The sequence below is a fragment of the Dermochelys coriacea genome, chromosome 24, assembly GCF_009764565.3.
Source record: "Dermochelys coriacea isolate rDerCor1 chromosome 24, rDerCor1.pri.v4, whole genome shotgun sequence".
Classification (NCBI taxonomy): Eukaryota; Metazoa; Chordata; order Testudines; family Dermochelyidae; genus Dermochelys; species Dermochelys coriacea.
The window spans coordinates 3,808,853-3,834,511 of record NC_050091.1 but is presented as its reverse complement, the minus strand read 5'-3'; the positions used below and the strand labels follow the sequence as shown (position 1 = coordinate 3,834,511).

At 52.8% G+C, this 25,659-nt stretch overlaps 1 protein-coding gene across 1 annotated transcript in view; it reads right to left on the bottom strand.

Moving 5' to 3' along the window:
- Positions 1–25,659, bottom strand: part of HDGF (heparin binding growth factor) — a 36,540-nt gene that overhangs the window by 6,627 nt on the left and 4,254 nt on the right. The window contains exons 2-3 of the mRNA XM_038382883.2: positions 3,553–3,629; positions 2,191–2,329 (exon numbers count right to left, since the gene is read on the bottom strand). Coding sequence (XP_038238811.1) covers positions 2,191–2,329; positions 3,553–3,629 — 216 coding nt within the window. The remainder of the gene's footprint in view (positions 1–2,190; positions 2,330–3,552; positions 3,630–25,659) is intronic.

Sequence of the window (25,659 nt, the reverse complement as noted above, 5' to 3'; positions counted from 1 at the left end):
GAAATAGGAATAGGAGGGGGTCTCCTATCCAGTGACCACCTTCTCTCCACAACTATGTTTCTATAGCGCCTTGCAGCAGGGGGACTCAAACCAATGTGCAGCCGTGGCCAAAGGACATACAGAGAGCTGAAGCCACTTCTGGGGTGGAGCGTGACAACGGCTCATGGGAAAGGAAGCAGAAAAGTTTAAATGGCAGTGGGAATTTAGGGAGGCAGGAATGAGTTTGCAGATTTTTGACCAGGTCTCAGGCAAACACCCCCAACGCCTATGAAAAGATGGGTCTTGAATGACCATAAGTCCTTGCTTTTAGCCATCTTCCAGAATATGGCACCTCCCAGAAGCGAAGTGAAGCAAAGCACCCTCTGGGGTACTGCCTCCCAGAGAAGTGCTCCCCTCTGAATGCCCCCACCCCACTTGCCAAGTACCTAGACATTTCTTGGAGGTCTCCCATCCACAGCCCAGCCCTCGCTTAGCTAATAAGACCTGAGAGCATCGCAGCAGGGTTGCTGCAGGCTCCCCAGAGAAATATTTTAGATGAGATTGCAAAGCAGAGCTGCTTTGATACCAGCATGTTCCGCAGCCTGCGGAGAAAACCAACCCCCGAAATGTCAGTGCAGCGGGTTCACTCACTGATTCAAAGTTATGAAAGACGCACCCAGCTTGAGACCTGCACCTCCCCCCTTTGCACCTTAAGAAGCTTTTACTCTTGGCAGGGTAAAGAGGGCAGGCAGCATGAACCCATGGCTCAAGCAGTGGACTAGGGCTCAAGGGATCTTGGTTATATTCCCAGATCTACCACTGGGGGATCTCAAGCAAATCCCCCCCGGGCTCAGTTTCCTCTCCCACACTTTGCTCATGTGGTGTATTCAGAATGTGTTGGACATACTGCTCCTCCCTCCTGATATCGGTTAAGAACATAAGAATGGCCAGACTGGGTCAGATGAAAGGTCCAGTGTCCTGTCTTCCGACAGCGGCCAGAGTCAGGTGCCCCAGAGGGAATGAACAGAACAGGGAATCATCAAGTGATCCATCCCGTCGCTTATTCCCACCTTCTAGGGTTGGGGTCTCCAGTACTGTCATAATGATCATCAATAATGGACAATTAAAACAGATTAATTCTGGAACCTGGAGCTGATCAAAGTTTTCCTGTAGAGATTCCACCCACCACTCCAAAGTGGCTTTTCGACAAAACCAAAAATCTTGTGAAAAACTTCCACTTTTGTCAACACAATAATCATCATAATATGGCTTGTCACTGAAAAACGGAAAGCCAACATTTTTCGATTTTAAACCTGAACATTTTCAGTTTGGGAGATTTTGGCTTTTCAACAGTTTTAGTCTAAAATTTTTCATCGGGGGCAGGGGAGAGGAGAGAAATAATTTCCCCACTATCTTCACTTACCACCACCCAGCCCCTCTACCCCATCTATAAGGGGCTAAAGGAATAAGGTTCTTGTTAACTTCAACCAACTTTGGATCAGGGCAGGAGGGATTCAGATCAGCTTTCCTGTCCTATCCCCATTTTATAGACAGAGAAACCGAGGCACAAAGAGGGGCAGTAACTCATTAAGATCACCTAGCAAACTGGGGCACAGCTGGGAATAGATTCCAGGAGTCCTGATTCCCAGCACCTCCTGCTCTAACCTCTCGACCCCACTCTCCTCCCAGAGCCAGGGACAGAATCCAGGAGTCCTGACTTCCAGCCCCATACTTACCCACATGACTAAATTCCCTCTCTCCTTGACGATTATCATCTTCTTTAGGAGAGTGGTATCTTGATCTTATGCCTGAAAAGATCACTGGGTTGGGGTCTCTTAACCCCTTCAAACTGCCCCTGCTCACCTTCCCCAAAACCCCGACTTAGTATGTAGGACCTGTCCCTCCAGTGCCTGGCCTCAGCAACTACAACAACCTGCTACTGGCGCACACGGGGACAAATCACAACTTCGCTCCAGTGGAAGATGCTTGGGTTTTTGCTGACAAAGGTCCTGGGTTCGATCCCTGCCGAAAGCCACAATGCCAGTTTGGATTTGGCCACAGCTTTCGTGTATAACATAGGAGACCAGAGTGGAGTCGCTATGGGTGAAATTCCCCTCTGGGCAAGGGATGCGCAGGCCTTTTCCTGAGGACGAGCTCTGCCCTACGTGAATCAGCCGGGAGCCAGCAGAGAGGTTTAATAGGTAGACACACCTGATACCCAGAGGCTTTGACAGTCGGGTTGTTCTCTATCTCCCACAAGCCTTCACTGAACCCTTTCCGTTTGTTGGGCTTCCCGAACTTCTCCTTGCACTCTTCGTAAGGGAAGAGGTCTTTGGGACCCAGGAACGCCCTGCATGGTGGAAAAGGAAAGAAGCAGTAATAACAGACCATGAGCAATACGCCTCCACCACACCCCCTAGCTGAGGAGCGCTAAGCAAGCGTGCCAGCCGCGACCTGTCTGGGAGGCAGGGTCTGATGGTGAAACTGAGGTGCCAGGCATGGAAATAACTTGGGGATTTCAAAGGCATCTGAGGGAGAGAAACACCCAACTCCTACAGAAAGCCAGCTGGTCCCTTAGGACCTTTGTAAATTCGAGCTCTGATTTCCTGGACCTGCCTTATCAAAGTTTTTTGTCGGTGAATTCAATATTGGGGCTTAGCAAAAACAGCAACCCTCCGTTATTTCAACAGAACTCTGCATGGAGGGAGTGTGGAGGGGAGGGGGCGGCGTGTTTCTTGAAACGTCTCCATGATCCAGATCGTGGATGTTTCTACAGCTTCCCCTGCCCCCACCCGCCCAAATACAGCAAATCTGGATAAATTCTTAGCACCACAATGATCAAACCATCCCCCACGGTGGTATTAAATACCTTGATGTGACCCTACCCAGGGATAGGGCTGGGAAAGGCTGCTCCTTGGTTGGAGGCAGACAGGCAAACGCTGGTCGGGGGATATTAACATTTCTATTATTATTATTATTTGCATTGCAGTAGCTCCTAGGAGCCCTAGCCACAGATCAAGAGCCCATGGTGCTAGGTGCTGTACAAACACATGGTCCTTGCCCCAAGGAGCTTACAATGGGAATATCTTGGTCTATCACATTCATCTTATTTTTAGTGCCAGTCTTTTGGAGGAGGGAAGCTCCCCCCCACAGAGGGGACAGCTTTAGTTACACCACAGGTAAGGGGAAGGCGCCAACAGAAACCATTTTCTCTCTGCTGTCGTTTCATGCTAGGCCTCCCCCCTTATCTTGCTCCCATGCCCCTTCCTCATCACTATCTCCCCTCTGCCCCGACTGCAAGTGACCAGGAGGAAGGCTGTCCCAGCGACCAATATGCCTCATGTCACGGGTGCACGGTGGGGGTCTTGCTGGCAAGAGACTGGGTGCCCTTTGATAGCTCTGCTGAGGTCTGAACCCAAGACCCTACTCTTGGCCAACTCATGCATTTGCCTGAACACTGCTCACGTGATTCTGACTGACACCCGCATCTCGATCCCCCAACATGCACACATTCCCCTGCCCTTACACGCACGTGTGTTCTCCCACCCACCCCCATTTGAAAATCTCACTCACGTTTCATGGGTCCCGAAGAAGAAGACTTGGTATTTATTGGAGGAGGATTTGACGGCAGATTCTGGCATCTCGTCGATCTGATCAGGGGACACAAATCGTGGGGTGAGAAACAGAGAACAAACAGCCCTCTATGCTGCAACCCAAAACCATGCTAAACAGACCCAGCTCGTCCCCTGCAACTGTTCTCATCCAAGAGTTACACACAAAACTCAAGCCTGGTTTGTTTAGGTGCCAGCACACCCCAATCTTTACACGGCACATTCGAGCCTCAGCTGGGCACAACAATGCTCAGAGATGAATTGAGAACAAAGGCCAGGGAGCTCAGCAACCCTTGATCTCCATAGTTCTCCAGGAAAGAAGATGGAAATATTTGGGTCATGTGTTAGAGGCCAATGGAAAGCATCCCTCCATCCTTCAGCAAGGGTCAATGTATGAGCTGTAACAACCCAAATCTCCCGCGTTTGTACAGCGCCTTGCTCTTCCAGAGCACCTTTCGTCGGCAGATCTCAAAGTGCTTCACAAAGGAAGGTCAATGTCGCTAACCCCATTTTACAGATGGGGAAAATCGAGGCTCAGAGCAGGGAAGTGACTTGCCCAAGGTCACCCAGCAGGCAGAGCTGAGATATAGAGATTGTGCAAAGAGTGGCCCAGGACAGACAGGTATATACAGCCTCATGGATGCGCTAAGTGACGTTTCATGGCGTGGGCTGGTTTCCATTTACTTGGAAATGAATCATTTACTGACAGACACTCACAAACACACAAGAAAAAAGCAAATAAGGTGTTTAAGACATAGTATCCAACTAGTTGCAGGGCTAGATGAGGAATGAAAACATTTATTTGCAAATTAAATTATTGACCAATTGGCAGGGGAGGTGCTGGAGGGGATGAGAATCTTAACGCAATACTGGCAGGGAATATTATTTTGCGTGCCCTGAGCCGAGGGCCAGATTAGCAGAAAGGAGCTAGCCGCACCAGTCTGGTCTCGGGTCGCACACAGATCAGGGCATAGGTGGAGATCAGGGCCAGACATGGTTCATGCGGCACAGAGCTCCAGTCTAGATAAAGGAAGGATTTATTACCTCCACTTTACAGAATGGAAACTGAGGCACAGGGTAGAACCAGGGATTAAAGCCAGCTTTCCAGCCCAGTGCCTTCCCCACACACCCACCCTTTCTCCCAGGGGGCTCTTAACAAGGCTTCCTCTGCCCAGTGTAAAGGGGGATTTTACATCCCGAGACCTGGGCTATATACACCAGCCATCCCAGAATGCACTGCTCTACCCGTTGCTGGTGCTTCTTTGCATGCGTGTTGGTCAGGTGGTCTGTCCTTGCGGTGGCATTATAGGATAGCTACCCAGGGCTCCCCTGCCCACACACACACGGCAGGGACTGGCTCTTGTTTTGTGCATGACGGCTGAGCCATCTGAGCACCGGCGAAACATTACTGGAATTATTAACCATTTTCCCAGAATGCACCAGTCAGGCGTCATGGTTGGTAGCAGTACAGCTGCACCCAGACAGGTGACTTGTGGTAGGGCTGGGACCCAAAGCTGCCCCGTCAGCACAACTTCCCCATGCGAGTCGTCGTCAGCCAGAGCAGTGCGAGGGTACGTTGTTGCACCCATAGCGTTGATGGGACCTGCATGCTGGTTTTATACCAACATTATTTATTAACTTGCTCTGTGATAGCACCCATGGCACCAGGCGCTGTACAAACACAGAATAAAAGGACAGTCCCTGCCCCACAGCATTTCCAACCATTCTACGTCCCTGGGCACAGTGGATGGGGTAAATCTGGCCAGCAGCTATAACTTTGAAGCATAGCTCTGATCCCTGGGCAGTCAGTGGCCCCCAGCTTCATTGAACATTTCACCCTGCAGACATTAACATATTGAACCTTGCAAATAGGGGCATGATCCTCTACCACCTTCGCACGGCCATTCAAGTGCAAAGCTGGGGGCTGAAACACAACCAAACCCCCAAGGATCTGGCCTGGCGTGAATGTCTCCAGCAGGCAGGGAGTAGCAATGAAATACAGGCAAAGAACCCAGCAGGCATAGGCTGGGTGTGCAAATAACCTCCCTAGCAGTCATGGACATTTTACTCCAACTTCTGCTGGCTCTCAGAACTCTCCAACATCGCAAGCTCTCAGGCAGCCAGTTAACTCCTCGCTACTAAATTACTCCCGCCACAGAAATAGCCTCCCTCTTGCTAAAAACTTCCTTTTCCTGCTCTCCCCCACCCCGCTCCAAACCCAGCCTTTGCAACTGGGGACACCACAGGGCACAGCCCCGAACACAGAGAGATGATTTAGGATTGGCTGTTTTCCTAGCCAACCATAAGCTCTTGTCTAGACTGGCTCAGACATATTTAGCTCAGCAAATTCGCGGGCTGCGCTAGGGCCGTGTGCTAAAAGGAATGTCAGTTTCAGAGAATCTGGGGACAGTTGTAACAAAGCAGGAAAAAAACCACCCACCCACAGATCAGATCCAATCAGGGCAGGGCTGGGATGGGGAAGGGGAAGGGGAAATTTCCAACAATCAGAGTTGCTTTTTCCTCCCGTATAATTGAGTTGGGCCTGCTCGTATTTTCTGTCTTTTTATTCTCATGGGGGGGGGCATGATCTGAAACCGTGGTTCTCAACCAGGGGTACATGTACCCCTGGGGGTACGCAGAGGTCTTCCAGGGGGTACATCAACTCCTCTAGATCTTTGCCTAGTTTTACAATAGGCTACATAGAAAGCCCTAGTGAAGTCGGTACCAACTAAAATTTCATACAGACAATGACTTGTTTAGACTGTCTTATGTGCTGTGCGCTGAAATGTAAGCACAATATTTATATTCCAATTGATTTATTTTATAATTACATGGTAAAAATAAGAAAATCAGCTACTTTTCAGTAACAATGAGCTGTGACACTGCTTTATTTTTATGTCTGATTTTGTAAGCAATTTGTTTTTAAGTAAGGTGAAACCTGGGGTTACGTAAGACAAATAAGACTTCTGAAAGGGATACAGTCATCTGGAAAGGTTGAGAGCTACTGCTGTGAAACATACATAGATCTCCAAAAAAAGAACAGGAGTACTTGGTGGCACGTTAGAAAACGTGTATATAAAATTGTCCTACTGTATTTTCCACTGCATGCATCCGATGAAGTGGGCTGTAGCCCACGAAAGCTTATGCTCAAATAAATTTGTTAGTCTCTAAGGTGCCACAAGTACTCCTGTTCTTTTTGCGGATGCAGACTAACATGGCTGCTACTTTGAAACCATACATAGATCTGTGGGTTGGGAGGCTGGGGGGTGGAGGTAGACCAAGGATCCATGGATCTAGAGTGGCAGAGGGTCCATGGACTTGGTGTAACCCTAAAAACAGTGGAGTTGGCTCACTGGGGTGGAGTCCATTAGCACGGAGGAGCCAGAGAGAGCATGGGGTCTAGAGCAATCTACACCTCACAACAAGCTTTGGAATTCCCCACCCAGCCCCCTACCCAGGTCCAGATGCTGTAGGCAGGGAGCATCTTTTGGGTCTGTGTTTGCACAGTGCGTGGTACCAGGGAGCCCTGACCATGGCCCTAGCTGGTATTGCAAGACACACGGTTATTCCTCCATTTTCCATGATTCTTCAGAACTGGTCCCCATGCGGTGACAAGGTCAAACTGTTTTAAAACTATTCTCTCATGTGACATTTTAGATCTTTGCAAAAATCCTGCCCAACGGGGTTTGCACTGATGTAGGGGGCTTGGCGGGTGGGTAGGAAAATAAGCAAGGGGAAGGAACAGACTGAATAGTCTTGATTCCAAGAAAACATCACAGTTATCTTCTTTACACCAAGGCTCAAGCTAGGAGTCAAGGCCCCTTTTCCAAATCACTTTCTCATGCCAGCACCAGATCTGAGCATTTCGAAGGCCTAGAGAGATGGTCATTTCCACAGCAAACATTCAAAATGTTTCTAGAAGCAGTGCTGGTATCCAGGAAAAAACAGGCTGGACAGAATACAACATGCAAGACCCAAAGCATCCCCCCATCCCCCTTGTTTCACAAATTGCCCTTCCGAGAAGCAGCTGGTCTAGGGAACACTACACCATGACACAGAGAAATTCCTCAGCCGCCACACACCTCCGCTGCATGGGGTGTCTGACTTCAACCACAACATTAAAATTCTCCATAGCAGGCTGGGATAACAATGCAGCTTTTCCACTTGGCTGGTGATCAAAGGCTGCCCTGCGGGATGTCTGGAGTGGGGTGGGGGAGCTAGGGGGTGGGAGGTCATATCCCGGGGCCCTGTGCATGCAGGGAATAGAAAGTCCCTTGCCTAAAAAGCAATAATCACCTCCAGTTTCTGTCGTCCTCCACTCCCTTGGTTTAGAAAGTAGGAAGGAGTGGGGGAAGGAGTTCAGCTGTAATTGGATCGGTTAAAAACCATCTACAAAGGCGAGGGGCTTGGGCTATGGTTGGAGAAGGGGGGGCTGGGAATCAGGACTCCTGGGTTCTAATCCCAGTCCTGGGAGGGAAGCGTGGTCCAGGGAGTTAGAGCAAAAGGCCCTGCGTGTCAGACCTCCCGGAAGCTCTGCTGCTGACTTGCAGTGTGGCTTTCATCGAGTCACTTCCGCCACACTCTGTGCCTCAGTTTCCCCATCTACGACATGCGGGATAAGCTGTTTATAAGGAGCGCTGAGATCTGTATAAGTGCAAACACCTCAAACATCCCCTGGTCTTGGGCCTGCACCCCCCCCATTTACATTCCCCCCAACCCCCTCCACACACACACCCAACCCCCCCCGACTCCCCACAACCCCCTATATACACACACCCAATTCCATCCCCCTCCCACATAACCCGGCCCCCCAGTCCCACCAGGTGACCATACACCAGCTCCCCGCACTGTCACACCAGCTCTTCCACACACAATCACAGTCGCTCGCTCACAATTGCACCCCACCTTAATCCCCTCCCCCACAGAGGCTCACAACGTCTCACACTACCCCTCCCCCATGCAGGCTTGCAGCAGCCCCTCCCCCCCTTACATACAGTTTCCTTCCCCCTCTGTGAGCAGATCCCCTCCTGTGTACACACACACACACACACACACACACACACACACACACACACCCTCCCACCACTCTCACAATGCATCCCTCCATTGCCCCCACTATCACACCAGAACCTGCATGCGCGCGCACACACACACCATTGTATGCCACCCTATGCTCCTCCCCTTGGCTCTCTGGCCTGTCCAATAACTGGCTCCCTGCGCTGCCCCGCCACCCACTGCCAGGCCTGATAGAGACGCCACAAAGGAAACCACAATCTCCTGGCCAGACCTGATCCCCTGCCCCCAGCCATGCTTTCTGTCCTCCCCCCACCTCACACACACCCCCAGCTCCCGGGAATCATCACACGCCAGGGACAGACAGGAAAACCCGCACGTGCCCAAATCAACAGTGCAACAGGCGAGTCGCCGACATGTGGCCCCGTGCAACTTGGGTGGAGAGCACTGGGACAACTGAAGGAACAGGGGGCAGAACGGAGGCACGGACCCCAGCTACAGAATTCAGGTGGTGTTGTTCTCCATGCCCGCCAAGGGGAGTTTGGATATGGAGGTTTCAGGATGGACCCATCTCTATTATTACGGAGCAGCTCACAGGCCTCCCAGATCTAAGAAGAGAATCCAGGAGTCCTGCTCCCCTAGCACCCTGCTCTGATCAATAGATGACACTCACCTCCCAGATCTAGGAATAGAACCCAGGAATCTTGCCTCCCCCCACCCCTCCCTGCTCTGACCACTAGAAGACACCCCCTTCCCAGATCTGGGAATAGAACCCAGGAGTCCTGGCTTCTCTTCCCCATGCTCTGATTTCTAGACCACATTCCTGACAGAGTGCTGGGATGTGAAGTCAGGCATCCAAGTGGAAACCAAACAGAAGCAACATTACACAGATCAAAGCTACAAAAACAAAGCAGTTCTCAGGAAAAAAGACAAATGGGATGCGGGGGGAGGGGAGAGCATGGACGGTGCAGTGCAGAACCCCACATCCTTCCCCTGGATGGGGAGCTGCTCCCTATACCTGTCTTGGGTTTTATTCTAGAATCAGAGCAACATGGGGCTGGAAGGGCCACAAGAAATCATCAGGGCCAGACCCCTGCGCTGTTGCAGGGCCAAGTTAATCTAGACCATCCCTGACAGGGCTTTGTCCAGCCTGTTTTGAAAAACCTCCAGCGATGGGGATTCCACGACCTCCCCTGGACGCCTGTTCCAGAGCTCAACCCCCCATAAGGGGAAAGTTTTTCCCAATATCAAACCCAAGTCTCCCTTGCTGCAGGATTCACCCTGTTATGCCTGGTCCTGCCTCCAGCGGCCAGGGAGAACAACTGACCCCTGTCCCCGTCCCCTCCTCCCTCTGCTTTTCCCAGGGCTAAACATTCCAGCTGCTACAGCTGTGGCTTATGATCTCATTGCCACCAGCGGCTCTGCCCCACTGTTTGATGGGGGGGAGAATATCCCCCTTTGGGAAACAAACCAGCAAAGCTCCAGCCCTTCTGCACCCCATGCCCTCCCCACTTTTCCAGGGCATGTTATTCTGCAGGCAGGGGTCACGATAATGTCCCCTTTGCAGAGCAAATCAACTCTGTGCCCCTCCCTTGCCCACCCACACAGAGGGCACCTCCAGCCCCTTGGCAAGCAGGTAACAGGGCTGGAGGGCCAGGCTGGGTCAGCCCCTCGGCTGAAACTAAGCTGTTAACCCTGAACCCCACCCTAAGGGCCATGCTGTCAGGGCAGCACCTGCGGTGAGTCCACGAGGCTTCACCCAGTTTACTCCTCCCCAGTTGATGGAAGAGATAGCAATAGAACCCAGGCGTCCTGCCTCTCAGCTCCCTGCCCTAATCTCTAGTCCCCATCCCCAGCTAGTGCTGGGAACTGAACCCAGGAGTCCTCGCTCCCAACCTCCCACCATGCTAAGAACTAGACACCCCTCACTTCCTTCCTGGAGCTGGGCCTAGAACCCAGGATTCCTGCTTCCCAGTCCCTTGCTCTAGGCACAGAACGGCCGCTCCCTTCCCCCGCCCAAGGATTTGGCTACACGTGAGAGTTAATCCGCAATAAAGCAGGGTGTGAATGCAGAGAGGATTAACTACTCCCAATTACTGGCGTGCATGGGCCGCACACCAAGTGGAATTCGGAATCAGGTGCTTTGATTCTGGAATTGGAGCATCTGCACTGGGAGTTAATCAGGAATATTCAGGGGCCATTGCCGATGGCTCTGGCCGGAAGGATCAAGGCCAGGCCAGAATCTCCCGCCTATTCAACCCTTGTCTTTTGAATCTCTTTGTTTAAAAAGGAAAAGAAAACCACAAGCTCCCCGGCTTTCATCTTCATGGTGTCAGGGCTGGCTGTGCACCCTCCCACCGCACCAGAGCTGGGCCAGGTGTGAGGGGCTCTCCCTGGGGAGCCGGAAACACAAGCTGCACCTGCCTTTGCAGATAAAGACGCCTGGCCACACAATACCACAGGCAAGGTGGGTGGGGGGGGACCCTGAATCGCCCCTCCCCCTATGCAGAAGCTAGCAAGTGGGCTAGGATGGAGAACAGAGACCTCTGTCTGTGCCCAAAGCAGGCATGCCCCAGGCAAGGTCAGTTTCCCATGCGCCCTACTCTCTGCCAGTGCATGCCTCAGCCCGAATCTAGTGGGCAAAATGGGCCTTCAGAGCTTTGGCCTCTTTTCTAAAGGACTACAGCCAACTGGGGCGGAGGTTTTCTGTGATCTTTTCCAGCCTGCTGGCCCGCCCAGCCTCCTGCCCCACCGGCTGGAGCGTAAGGCATCTAACCGCAGGAACGGGCAGCGATGGCACAGCCTGTCTGTCCCTGGGAGATCTGTCCTGACACCAGGCAGCTAGCGACTGGCTAGGAGGGTTCCTAACTCTGGCTGGGGGCAAAGAAAATTCAAGTTTTGATCAAAGGATTTTTTTTTTTTGGCAGGACGCCTCCATTTCTGGCTGAAAAACCCCAAAACAGCAAAATAGTTCCATTTGGTAAACTGCCGCAGTGCCTTCTGGGAGTTGTAGTTTGGTTGGTTCCTGCCCCAATTTTCCAAGATGGGCCTGGCTCCCTGGCCAGACTACACCTCCCATGAGGCCTTGGGACTTAAATTACAGAATGGCTGTTCTTGCTTTATTAGTGCTCTAATAAATTTGTTAGTCTCTAAGGTGCCACAAGTACTCCTTTTCTTTTTGCGAATACAGACTAACACGGCTGCTGCTCTGAAACCTGTTCTTGCTTTGCGGCTCAGCTACAGGTAAAGGCCCAGATCTTTCAATGGTATGAATCAGCAGAGGGGAGTGAGGCTGCACCAGTTCACACCAGCTCAGGTTACGGCTCCGAGTCTGGATCCATCATTCCCTGGAGGATGTTTATACCTAGTTCAGGTCTCATTAACAAAGCCTGTTTCTTACATAGCCATTTCATCGGTAAATCTCAAAGCACTCAACAATCTTTAGTGTGGTTTGTCCTCCTAACAGCCCTGAGAGATAGGGGAAACCCCGCCTTGTACACATGGGAAACTGAGGCACAGGTAGTCTAAATGACTTGCCCAAGGTCACATAACAAGTCCATGGCACTGCAGGGAATTGAACCGGGATCTTCCCACGTCTTAGGCCAATGCCCCAAGCACTAAACCATCTTTCCTCTCTAGTCGTCCCCTTCTCCCTCATCCTCCCCCCAAAGACAGCCAGTTAAAGCTTACAACAGATGCTGTTGTTTCAGCAAATAAAAATCATACACACACACCATCCATGTGTGAATAAAAGCAAAAAGTCACTCTCTGGAAGCTTTTTATAGTTTCTAGAAATAGCTCCAAGTTCAGCCAGAACTAATTCAGACAAAATGTCCAGAGAAAGCCACCAAGGAGGGCCACAAGAAAGCCTGTGAGACGGGTCAGTTTCCTACGACTCTGGTGGGACCTCAGAGGAATCAGAGCTTGTTCTTGGGTAGAAAGGTGCTGGAATCAAAAAACACCGACCCCTGGGAGCCAGACTCCTGGGCTCTGCCGCTGACTCACTGCGTGATTATGGGCAAGTCACATGCCTCCCCGTGCCTCAGTTTCCCCATCCGTAAAATGGGCATCAGACCTACCTAAATCACAGAGCTGATGGGGAGAAGTTAGTTAAGGTTTGAAAAAGGGGGTTCAGTAATCCTTGGTAGGAAGGCTGCAAAGGCACATCACAATATTTGGGCACATTTTAATATCATATATACAGTAGATTAAGTCTAAGGTAACAGATTTTTTATTGGACAAGCACAGAGCGAACAACAGTGCTAGAGAGCACGTTAAAGATTAGCCAAGGTGCTTTGCAGGGTGAAGCAGGGTTGCTATTTTGTGACCTGGGGAGGAGATCCTGGCTCCACTCTGGTGGTAGAACTCTCCGCTCCCAACCCAGTATTTAAAAAGCCCCTGATGCCAAAGCCAACGAGCACTGGGGAGACCCAGACTCTTGGCAGCTGTTTGCTAACAAGAGTTACAAATCAATCAATATGGACTTCAATCAGAGGGAACCCAGAGTACAGTGTGTTCTGAATGGGCAAAGTGCTCACGTCTAGGAAAACCTAAGGGCCAGATCTGAACAATTCCCCGCGTGGGAATGGCCAGACTGGTGATGGGTTGGATCGGGAGTCTACCTAGCACAGTCTTTGGTCACTCTCAAACAGAGGGGCAGTGGGGTCCAGTGGGCCACACACTGGACTGGGACACGGGGATTCTACGCCTAACGTGGGGCTGGATTTTCAAATGCCCTGCACCCAAAACGGAGGGGTGAATTTTCAAAAGAGCTCAGCTCTTGTTGTCCAGAACTGCTTGGAAATCAGGCCATGACATCGCTCTGTGCCTCAGTTTCCCCATCTATGAATGGATAATAATCCTTTCTTTCACCCATCCTTTGTTTAGGCTGTGAGCTCTTCAGGGCAGGGACTGTCTCTCCCTGGGTGTGTGGGCAGCATCCAGCACAACGGGTCCTGATCTCAGCTGGTGCCTCGAGGTGGCTGCTTTAATACATACAAACCACAGAGAGGATAGGGGTCGGCTCATGAAGGAGCTGCGTTCACCACACAGGCTGCTCTACAGCCCTGAATTCCATGCACATATCAACACCTTGACTTTACCCTCCTGGGCTGGTGAAACAGGGAGGTCAATATTACCATCCTTGTTTAAAAGATAGGAAAACTGAGGCACAGAGCAGGAGAAGGACCAATCCAAGCTTTGCAAGAGCCAAGACAAGACCTCACTGATTTCCAGCTCTCAGTCTTCTGTTCTGGCCATTTTTATTATTACAGCACTGCCTAGGGGTGCCAGCAGTGCAGGGCCTCTCTAGACCTGTACGCCTCATTGCTCAGTGTGGCAGGAACTCAGCTGCAACATGGCCCCCTGCCCTTCTGCGCACGCTGGAGCTCAGCTCCCCTGGCGTGCTGTGGGACCTCGGCTACCTGGCTCTCGTCCTGGGAAAGGACGGTCAGGTCGCCTCTCATCTACTCCTTGCTCTCCTTGCTGGGAGAGGATGTGCCAAAGCTGCAGGATCACGAAATATACCTGCCAAGTGACTGTAACCGCAGCCAGGGAAGTTGTTAGCCTGCAACGAACAGGAAGCAACAGGGTTTTCGATTTCAGGCTGTTTGCTGCCTCCCTGACCCCCCCCCCCGCCTCCCAGCCACCTAGAAAATCATGGAGACCCAAGTCATTTCACATGGATTCTGCAACCCTGGGTGTGGGGTGGGGAGGTTGGCTCCATCGACACCCTGGACTGGGCCTTCTTGTTTTGATCTGTTCCCCAGGTGGATCTGTGCCCGGCTCTGCATTGAGATCTCACCCCCCAGGGCAGCAGCAACCTACAACACCCCAGTCACACCGGGGTAGAGAGGGGTGGGCCGCACGGAGGGCTGGGAGCCAGGAGCACAACACACAGGCTGGGGCCAGGTGGAGGGAAACTTCCTGACCCCATATCAGTTTAATTGCATGAGACTCTGTTTAATGCCAGCGTGCACCAGTGGGAATGGGGTGGATTCCAGTGATGTCGTTGCACTCATGCACTGATGTAAAAAAGTGACTGGCCCCCCGTGTGACTTGCACCACTGCAAGGAATTTACCCAAGGGATTTGCACTGATGCAGCGACACGGGTGCAAAAATCCCACTGATCCCTTGAGCCTGCAGCGACACAGACCAAGAGTCTTAGCGTCGTTGCCGTGTCTGCGGGTACCAGATAACCAGGGCCAGAAGGAGGCCAGATGCAAATAAGGAGTCACATGATGAGGACGCACTGGCTACTGTCTGGAAGTGAGGACCCATGCGGTGAGGCACCAGCTATGCTATTACAGTAGCTGCAGGGGGTACAGCGTGGCCTAGTGGATAGAGTACTGGATCAAGAAAAGGAGTACTTGCAGCACCTTAGAGACTAACAAATTTATTTGAGCATACGCTTTCGTGAGCTACAGCTCACTTCATCCGATGAAGTAAGCTGTAGCTCACGAAAGCTTATGCTCAAATGAATGTGTTGTCTCTAAGGTGCCACAAGTCCTCCTTTTCTTTTTGCGAATACAGACTAACACGGCTGCTACTCTGAATACTGGATCAGGAGACCTGGGTTCTATTCCCAGCTCCAGCACTGACATGTTGGATGACTGTGGGCAAGTCAACCCGCCTGGTGACTCAGTTTCCACAGCTGGAAAATGAGGCTAAACGACAGTGACCCCCTTTGTAAAGGCCTTGGAAATCCACGGATGACAAGTCCAGCATAAGAGCTAAGTGCTACTGTACTAAAGTATCTTTACACTCCCTCACTGCCCTCCACCCCTCATATTAATGGATTTCATTCCTCCCATCCTCCCTGGGAGGCCAGGAAGGATTATCCCCAATTCACAGATGGGGAAACTGAAGCACACAGCGACCAAAGCCCAGATTTTTAAGGCTTGCAGGGCTCAGCATGACAAACTTAACGCATTGAAGAGCCTAAGTCTCAAGTGCCTAAATCCCTTTTGAAAATGAGGCTTAGGCTCCTAAACTTGTTACGTTTGCAACACTGAGCACAGCAATGCCTCAGTGCCTTTTAAACCAGAGCCAAAATGACTGGCCCAAGGTCCAACAGGGAGACCATAGCAATGCCAGGATCTGAACCCAAGATATCCTACTTCCCACTCTAGTGCCCTGCCCACTACCCTCCTTCCTACCTTGGGGGGCATGTCTGTGACTCCTGATATCACAGCACCCAGAGCTCTGCAGCTCTGCCACCCGCCTTTGTCTTTAACAACCAGTGGTGCCCGCAGTCGTGCACATGTGCAGGGGTGCCAATCTGCCTCAGGCCCCCCATTTGAGAGCCCCCCCAAACCATCAAAGGGAGAGGCAACTGGGCCAAACCAGGGCTGAGCTGTGACCCCACAGGCCAAGTTGCGACGTCCGGGGCGGGAGCCAGGCCCAGCCCCGCGGGATAAGAGCCCCCCCTGTGAGGCGAGTGTGCTTCAGTTGTGCAAACCACATGAAAAAAATGTCTGGCGGGGGGCGCTGGACAGAAGCTGAGTGACGCTTGTTGCTTTCCCCCGCCGTTCTCCTCCACGGCCCCGGGGAGTCCCACCCACCCAGAGGAAGAGGTCTGGGCTGCAGGAGTGGGGATCGAACCCAGCTCAGCTGCCTGGAGATGCAGGGGGCAAGTCCTAAGCTACTGCACCAGCCGCCGCTGCCCACCCACACCAGACAGGCTGAACACAGAAAGCTCTGTCATACGGTCACGTACGGACCGGGGAGAAGTGACTCAAGGCTGGTGACTAATCGAACTTGCCTCTGTTCAATGCGATGGCAGACAATAGGCAAGCTTCCCTGTCACCGCTCTGCGCGTGCCCTCCAATCCCGCCCCCTGCCACCCCAGCCCTTTTCCTGGGTGAGTGGGGCTATCTCAACTTGCAATGCCCCTGCTCCCCAGCCTCTGCCCTGCCCACCTCTGTCAGTGCCCTCTCAAATCCTGATTTGCAGCCCCCCTGCTATTCCAAGCCCTGGGTTTCCCGCCCCTGCAACTGTGCTCACACTCCCCGGGGCCTCCCCTGATTCACAAGCTGTGCTAGGAGGCTGAGTGTCTGCAAAGTGCTTCAGATGATCACTAGTCTCCATTTTGCAATATGAAAAGGCCCCATTGCTTCTGCTGCCCAAGCAGGAACGTGCCAGGCAGCAGCTGGCGATGGGCCGGCCCCAGCCAACCAGCAGCCCCAGCACGGCTGATGCGGGTTGGAATTGGTTCCTTAGCCTGATTCGAAAGGACAAAGATCAGGCCCACCCTTCCACGCAGCTGTCACGCCCTAGGCTGTGCTAGCGAACTACAAGATCACAGGGTTTAATCTTTAAGAATTTGTGTTGTGTGAATTTGGGCAGCGTAAAGGAGCCTTGGTGTAAACACGTGATGGGCCCAGAGTCTGACTGACCTAATTCAAACCACACGGTACCCTTGGGAGATAGGGATTACACCCACTTTTACAAGTGGGTAAACTGAGGCAGTGAGGGGCCGAGCTACTCACCCACAGTTACTTATTCTGTGTATTGCGACGGTACCTTGAGGCACCATGTGAGATCAGGGCCCCATTGTACTGAGCACAGCACAGACACAGAGCAAGAGATAGTTCCTGCACCGAAAAGCTGAGTGTGAAAGGACGAGACAGATGGAGGGACGAGACACAAAACGGAGACAGCGCGAGAGGGGAAGCCACTTCCCCGAGGGCAGTGGCAGAGCCAGGAGCAGAACCCAGGGCTCCTGGTGCAGGACGCTAACCATTAGCCCACCCAGCCTCTCCCAAAGTAAGAGTCAATAGCAGAGATGGCGCTGATTCTTGGGATTCCCTATCCCCACCTCCCCCAGGTCCGACCACTGGACAGCACAGCATCCTTGTTCACCTTTAATCCCATTCTCCCAGCGCATGATTCAAGAGGAATCTGACTCCATTGGGCTTAGGATCAAGGCCTTCACAGACTCCACTGCCTTCACCTGGCGTCGCAGTCGTAACAAGGTGTCCCCCCTCTCCCCAGAAGCATCAGTGGCCGTGTGCTCCAACTCTTCCTCCCCCCGCCCGGAGTGTTGTTATCCCTCTTTCCTTCCAATCCTCCAGGGCCCTGCCCCTTTGCGCAGCCATTTACTCCAGCACCACGCGAGTGAGAGGCACTGGCACCCTGACCCGGGAGCTGCTGTGTGCACGAGGCACGAACCCCGGGGGGCACCAGGGGCTGAGAGACGACGGGTGACATTTTCAAGAGGGTCTAAATGAATCCGGGCCCTGGGATCCAAGCCGGGGAATTGCCCAGTGCCTTTGTCTCCCTGCAGGATCAGGCCCGTCAGGGACCAGCAGGAGATGCACCCGGCCTGGCTGTAGCTGACAGCGCGCTCTGGGTGAGAGGGAATATAACCAACACCCACCGGAAGGCCCTAGAGCAGCGTAAAGGAGACTGGGTGCAAAGGAGAATCAGGCCCCTGGGGTTTCATGTTTACATTTAATCAGCAGGAAGGTCAGGCAGCAACCCAGCTGCCGTGCGCAGGCTCTGTGCAGGGAGAGGTCGCAATAACCCGGGGCTCCTTTATCTTTTCCAGGGGATTGCTCAGCCTGCTTGTGCTCAGTGGCTTTCCCTGGGCCAACTTTCTCCAGCTCACTTTCAGCTCCCAGTCGTGGCTCTTCCCGGGGGTGGGAGTTGAGCCATCAGCGCACTGCGGGTCTCTCTTCCACCACTTCTTATCGGAACTCGGGCATAGCTCTTCCCACACCAGGCCCATGCCTCAGTTTCCCCACTTGTAAAATGGGGGATCGTGACCCTCACGGGGCACATGGTGAAAATTCAGACTGTTGCTGTAGCAGTGTGACAAGCAGACAATGTTTGTTACCTAGAGTGTCGGGGACAGGCTGTGCACCCTAATGGCTACAGCGCTGGAGTGGGACTCAGGAAACCTGGCCTCCCTGCTGGGCGACCTTGGGCAAGTCGCTTCCCCTCCTGTCCCCGAGTTTCCCTTCCCCTTCTTTGTCTGTCTTGGCTATTTAGTTTATAAGCTGGTTAGGGCCAGGGCAGTCTCTTATTATATGTCTGTATAGCACCGCGCACAATGGGGTCTTGGCCCACGAGTGGGGCTCCCAGCCACTACCACCATGCTAATGGCAAAGACGTGCCCCACTGCCCTCTGCCGGATGGAATTTGAGCAGTTCAGTGATGTGTCACAGGCCCTAGACTGCACTCCGCGAGCGGGTGATTCTCCCATAGCTCGGAGCAGGAGGCTGAGAGTTCTGTCTCTGCTGCTTCCACGCCAGGCCCAGAGGCCACGGCAGAGAATGTGATCCTGGGCTTGGTACTGTAACATTTTTAGCATATGCTGAATCCTTGAACGCCAGAGTCCCCGCTTTAGAGAGAGGCCAGCTCCCCCAGCAAGGGATGCTGCTCTGACAACAGCCCCGGGCCCTGCCCCGAGAAACAGGGCTGTGCAGGAGGGAATGTGACAGGCCTGAAGAACAGGCCAGAGAAAAGAAAATAAGGCTGCACTCACTCTCTGCCACCCGAGAGCCCCAGACACCCCCTCAGCCAGCCTGGCATGCGACGTGTCTGCATTACTGCACGTCCCACACACGGGCAGGGGGAGGGGGGCTGGGCTGGCTCTGTAGAGGGGCACCTGGTGGATTGGAGCAGTGAGCAGTTTGGAGGCTCCCAGCAGTGTGGAGAGGAGACAGGCAAGGCGAGACCAGATTAACTCCCATGGGCTCTGGGGCAGTATCTGCTCCGTGTGGACGCACCAGTTGAGGCATCCACACAGCTGGCCTCTGCACCTCCTCCTCCAAGCAGCACCCCGACCCTTTCCCTTGCCCGGATCACGCCGTGTGAGGCAAACAGACGTCCACCAGGACAGGCAGAGGCTGGGCTGGGGGCAAACACACTCATGTCATCTGCCTTCCCAAGCAGGACTCCAAACCAACTCTCTCAGGTGGGTGACAAAAGGCTGCTTGGAGAGTCATAGAGCTCCCTGCATATGCGCAGAAAACCAGCCAGGCTCTAATCTCAGTGTCAAGCCAGAAAAACTCTGGAATTAAATCAGCATCTCCAAGACCGAGATCCAGATGGAAAAATCTGTTGCAGTCTCATTTATTGAGGAGAACTTCACCTCAGAACTAGCGCTGAGTGAGAATTTCCCAGCCGGGCTTTTTCCCATTGGAAAACACTGTTGCATTGAAATGGAAACTTTCCGCGGGAACACGGTGACTTTGACAAAATGTCAGGGTTTTTTGGGGAGGTGGGGTGGGGAAATCAAAACGAAGCATTTTGATAAGATCGCAATGCTCAATTTTTGTCATCTGCAGAAGAGAGCATGTTGACTTTCCATTTTGAAATTGGACAGCCTAAATTACAGTTGACATTATAAGCGATAATACAATGAACATGTCCACAAAACAAAACCTGCAAAAATTCCTTTTTGCGGGAAATTTGGAAACTCCGATGCCAAACGAAAGCCAGTCATGGAAGAGACAGTAAGAGTAAGAGCCAGCCCGGGCCTGAAGAAGGCCCTGAGATTGGGCACCATGCCCTGGGGAAACAGAGGCTGGGAGAGGCCTTCAGGGCGATGCATTTGAAGTGCTGGGTATGCATTGAGGAGAAGCAGCCCATGCTGCCCGTTACCCCAGGGTCTGGTGTGGTGTCACTGGTGTGGCCGACCCAATTGGCTTCCTTGGGGTGTTTGCTGGTTTTCTTTGGGCAGGAGGTGGGCCAGTGCAAGCTAAGCAAGGTCCGCCTCGCTCCGTGACTGGATGGGAAACCCATCATCCTGCTGGAAGTGGTACTGGTGATTCAATAGGACCCACGCGTCCCCCAGAATCGGTGTAAACTTCTCCCTCAGCCACAGTGCTGGAGGAAGTAGTGCGTGTGACTCAGTAGGGGGCGCTCTCCCTTCATCGTCAGTGCTAGGGGTGGGTTGGGTGCCCGGTTAAACGCAGCAGCTCCTGATCACAGCTGATCTGTTAGGCCGGGACCTTAATGTGGGAATCCCAGGCACGTTCCAATCCCATCTCCTTAACTTACCCCCTCATTCTGGGCTGATAAGACCCTTCCTCTCATCAGTCAAAGAGAGGAAAACGCTTGGGAATGTATCACACTGGCAAAGCCCAACAAGACCTTATTACAGGGGGAATTTCCAATAGCAAGGCAATGTGGCCAGATCCACCCACAATCCTTATACCAGTATAACTGCATCAGTTAGGGGCATGATTTTCTCACCCATCTAGTTATACCAGTGCAACTCCTAGCACAGATGCAGCTATACCAGTACAAAAGTGCCTTAGCCCAGTATAGTTTATTCGCCTTCCTGTATGGGACTAACTCCCCCAGTTTAAGCACCTTTATGCCAGTATACCTGCACCCTCACTGTACCGCTTTAACTAGACCAGTGTCATTACAAAGGGCCTGCTGTTTTGTGTAGACAAGGGCTAAGCAATTTGCCCAAGGTCACCTAGCAGGCCAGCAGCAGAGATGGGACTCAAGCACAGATCTTCCGGGCCCTAATCCCAGGGCCAGCCTTCCTCACACCCCATTCATGAATAATAATAACCCCAAGCTCGTCAGCAGTAGACCTTGCAGCACTTTCCAAAAGGTCGGTGTCATTATCCCCATTTTACAGATGGGAAAACTGAGGCACGGAGTGGGAAGTGATCACCCAAGGTCCCCCAACAGCCCAGCGACAGAACCAGGAATAGATTCCAGCTCTCCTGACTCCCAGTCTGATGCTCTAGCCACTAGACCAGAACTTTGCCCAGGCTGGGTTTCCCATCACTCTTTGGGCATGTAACAAGCTGCTAGGAGAGGATATTGATGGATACAACGTCGTGCTGAGACTGGATACTGCAACAGGCTGCTCTGGAAAATCCTCTAAAGAAAAAACTCCCTCCAGAGCCACCCGTGTCATGGGGGGCTGAGCATGACGGAGAATCAGGCCCGAAGCAAGAGTTACACCTGGGAACAGTGTTGATCAGATGGCTCAGGCGTGCGGGGGGGGGGGGGGGGAAAGGGGGAGCCAGAACCACCAGGCAGAGGAAGCGCGAAGCCTTGGTCCTCCCTGGAGAGTGCTTTGAGATCCTCAATTAAACGCAGCGGCAGCTCCCCTTCGATCTGCTGAGCCCACCAAGACTCTACCCAGAAACCCCTTTCTCAAGCTCTGTAATGTCACAAGTCTGGCCAGGTCTGATACACACCCATGTGCAGCCTGGTTCTCAGCGACTCCATTGCTGGGCTTGGGGCATTGAGCCCCCTTTTTGCTCCCCCGATTCCAGGGCCCCACTGCCAATCACAGCAGCCTCAGGGCTGCTCTTATTTAACGCTCCGTTTCTGTGCCCCCGGGGAGCAGGGAACAGCCACAGTGCAGGGTGGGTGCAGGGTTATGACAGTCCCACACCAGCCAGGGGTTCCCCTACTCAGGGGGCAATTCTCAAGGGGCCATTTCGACCCCTTCAGCTGCCAGAGTGGCCTCAGCATCACTGAGGATCAGGGCACCCTAGAGGCACAAGGAAACAGACCCATCCCAGGTGGATCCAAAGCTAACAGGGCTGGAATCTGGGAGTTCAGCCCCTGGCAGGGTCTCCCATGGAAGCCGCTGGGAGCCAAGAGCGCTCGGCGCTACACCGGGGCACGCTGTACCCTGCAGAATCGGGCCCATAGGCTGCTCAACCAGACCTTTGCGGCAATCAGTGGCCCCTGGCTACAGCAGAGCCTCGACTTTGTTCAGGCGGGGCCCCCCCGCTGCGCACCAGCCTGGCTAGAAAGCTGCCCTGCCCAGCACCGAGAAGGGCGTGGCTCAGACAGCGTTATCCAGGAGGGCCTGGCTGCTGCAGAGGGCAGAACGCAGCGACCCAGGGGCCCGCCCTGGAGCCGCTCCCACTCCAGCACCGCACCCAGCCTCTGTGCTTGTACCTGGAGCGAAATGTCGGGACTTGCCCTGCAGGCCAGGACAGACGGGGCAAGGCTGGTTCTGCGTTCGAGGCACTCGCCTGGGAGAACCAGGTTCAATTTCCTGCTCTGCCAGACGCCACATGCCCTTGGGCAAGTCCCCTATTGTTAACAGATGGGGAAACTGAGGTTAACAGAGGGGAGGCAAGAGGAGGAAATTCAGGTGACTATGGGCGGTGCACAGGTAGCCCGAGCGAGCGACGCGGGGCAAGACTGGAAGCCAGAGAGGACCACAGGGTCTGTCCGAGTCCAGCAGCCACAATAAAAAAGCCTCTTTATAATCAGCCAAGCCCTGTCCTTTCGCTGCTTCTAGGGATGTGGCCGCCCCCTTGCTCTGATGGCGGGGCCGAGACCAAACCTGAGATCCCGGTCAGAATTTGGCAGGCTGGGTTCCGCCTCACTCTCGAAGGATCGAGAAAGAAGAGAGCCCCGGTGGTGTCGCTGCAAGGAGACAGCAGGGGCCTGGGTGCAGATTTAGATGGTGTTTCCCTTTAAGAGGCTCCCGACTAGTTTCTTGCCTTTCAGAACAAATGGCATGGGCCCACAGAGACCAGCTCCTTAAAGCGGCAGCAGAGCCTGGGGCCTGCAGCAACGAGGTCAACAGGATCCAGTTTCTTGTTTAAAGAGGCAGGGCGCACAAGCAAGGAAGCGCCAAGAACAGTTGAAGGGCCCAATCCTGCAGGATGCCAAAGATCCACCTCCTCTCCGCACAACCTCAGCACCTAGGAGCCCTGTGTGCAGCCAGCAGCATGAGCCTTCTGCCAAGCCTCTTGGGGCCACGGTTCTGAAAGGTGCCGAGCACCTCCCCCCCCTTCTCCCCCAGAAGGATCAGGAGCAAACCTGCAACACCTCCTCTGAATTGTCTGTAAATAAATAATGTGGCTGTAATTAAGAAGGGACTTGGATCCCATAGCTGCAGAGGGGACGTCCCTAAGGTCGGGAACGCAGAGCGACTGTAGCAGCTGCGTGCTGCACATATCCCTGTATTGCTACCTGCACCGATAGGCCCCAGCAGAGATCAGGGCTCCATTGTGCCAGGGGCTGCACAGACAGAGGGAGATGCAATCCCTGCTCCGCAGAGCTGGAATTCTGAATAAACACAACCAAGGTCTTAAAATCAAGAGGAAGAGCGGCTTTGTGCTTAAAGAGCTGGGTTACGAAGATCTGGGTTCTATGCCCATCCCTACCACTGGCCTTCTGGGTGACTGTCCCTCTTGGTGCCTCAGTTTCCCTTCCAACTTCTTGTCTATATTTAGATTGTGAACTCTTTAGGGCAGGGACTGTCTATTATCACACGTACGTACAGTGCCTGGCACCATCTGTCTTGGTCAGGGCCTCTAAGTGCTACCATAATAGGTGTAATTATTAGTATAGAGAACAAAGGTATAGAGAGATGGAGCAACTGGACCCAACTGACCTGGAAATTGAACTTTGATCTCCTGAGTCCCAGGCTAGCACCTCAACCACAAGGCCAACCTTCCCCTCCATCCCTTTGGTTACAAATATTATTTCATGGGTTAGGTTTGTTTGGATTTTTTTCTTCTTTTAGGCGGTAGTGGTGATGACAGCCGTTTGGTGAGCCTTTCAAAGCTGCTCAAGTCCCATAATGGCAACTGGGAGTTTAAACCCACTGGGGATCCCGGTAAATCTCAACCTAAAACTCACAAGACATGTTAACAATGAAAGCTGGTCAGTCATATTAATTACAGTACAGCCTAGGGACCAGCCAAGAACTCCATTGTGCTAGGCGCTGTACAGGCTCCCATACAGCTCCCGCCCTGAAAGAGCCGATGACCTACCCGAGCTATGATCTAAATAAAATGGCTTTCAAGCAGTCCCCCCTCGTCACACCTCCCTCCTGTTTATGCCTCTCTATTTTTAATGTATTGATTGTCTCTTTAGCTTCCGCTCACACCTGATTTAGACCCCGGATTTTTTGCACAAATGCACCAGACCAAAACACATTAAAAAAAAAAATCTTAAAGGTTTAAAGAAATTGACCCATTTTTTGGGTGAGCAACTCTGCTCGGTTTACTCACACAAGTAATGGGATAATCTGTGGGCAGGGTGACCAGATAGCAAGTGTTAAAAAATCGGGATGGGGGTGGGGGATAATAGGTACCTATATAAGAAAAAGCCCCCAAAATTGGGACTGTCCCTATAAAAATCGGGACATCTGGTCACCCTATCTGTGGGAGTAAGGCTAGGAGTATCTGCCCTTCCAAGGCTGCATCCTGCAGACATTTCCTGCCCTGACTAAGGATTGCTCACTGGCAAAGGAGTTGCAGGATTGGACCCTGAGTTGCAGGATATTCCCAGTGCTTACTACCAGGAGCAAATTTACTGGGTCCTATTTCCCGCTGCCCTGAAGCTTGTTGGGTTGTTTACACAAGGCAAACAGAGAAAAAAAACACTGCAGCTGTGATGTGGGAGCATTTTACATCACTTTGCACTGGTGCGAATGGCTGCACAAGGCACAGGGAACAGAGGATCCAGCCCCTCATCTTTACACGGCTGCGAAGGGACAAGCTTGATCCTGCCATCAGAGAAATAATAGCCCGTGAGCTCTTCGGGGCAGGGCATGTCTCTCGCTGTGTGTCTGTGCAGCACCCGGCACAATGGGGCCCTGACCGGGGCCTCGAGCTCTTATTGGCCTACAAACAATAATAATAATAATAATAATAATAGAGCAGTTCTTTGTGTGCACTGCGCGGATCACATGCCCAAAATGAAACCTGCCTGTGTTCCCCTCCTCCCCCACACACTCATTTTATAATTTGATCTGCAGGGAGCTCAGACAAGCTGGCTCCCCCCGCAGAATTCCCAGCGGAAATCTCAGTGCCCGATTCCCAGTGACCGTGGAGAGGCCCGCTTCGCCCCGCCCTGAGGCGCGTCAAGGGGCCTTAAAGTGGGTGCTCCTGTAATTCACCCCTTCCACACTCTCCTAGGCTCCTCTGAAGAGGAGAATCAAGCCCCCAAGGCCACACGCAGCCAAAGGAAGAGATTTTCCTCTCCTGAAGCAAAACTCCAGCCGGGAATGAAAAGACACGTCCCCTTGGGAGGTCCCAGAGAAACGCAGCAAGCCTCTCACGCTCCTTTTTGACAACCCCCTTAATCGGGCTGGGAGAA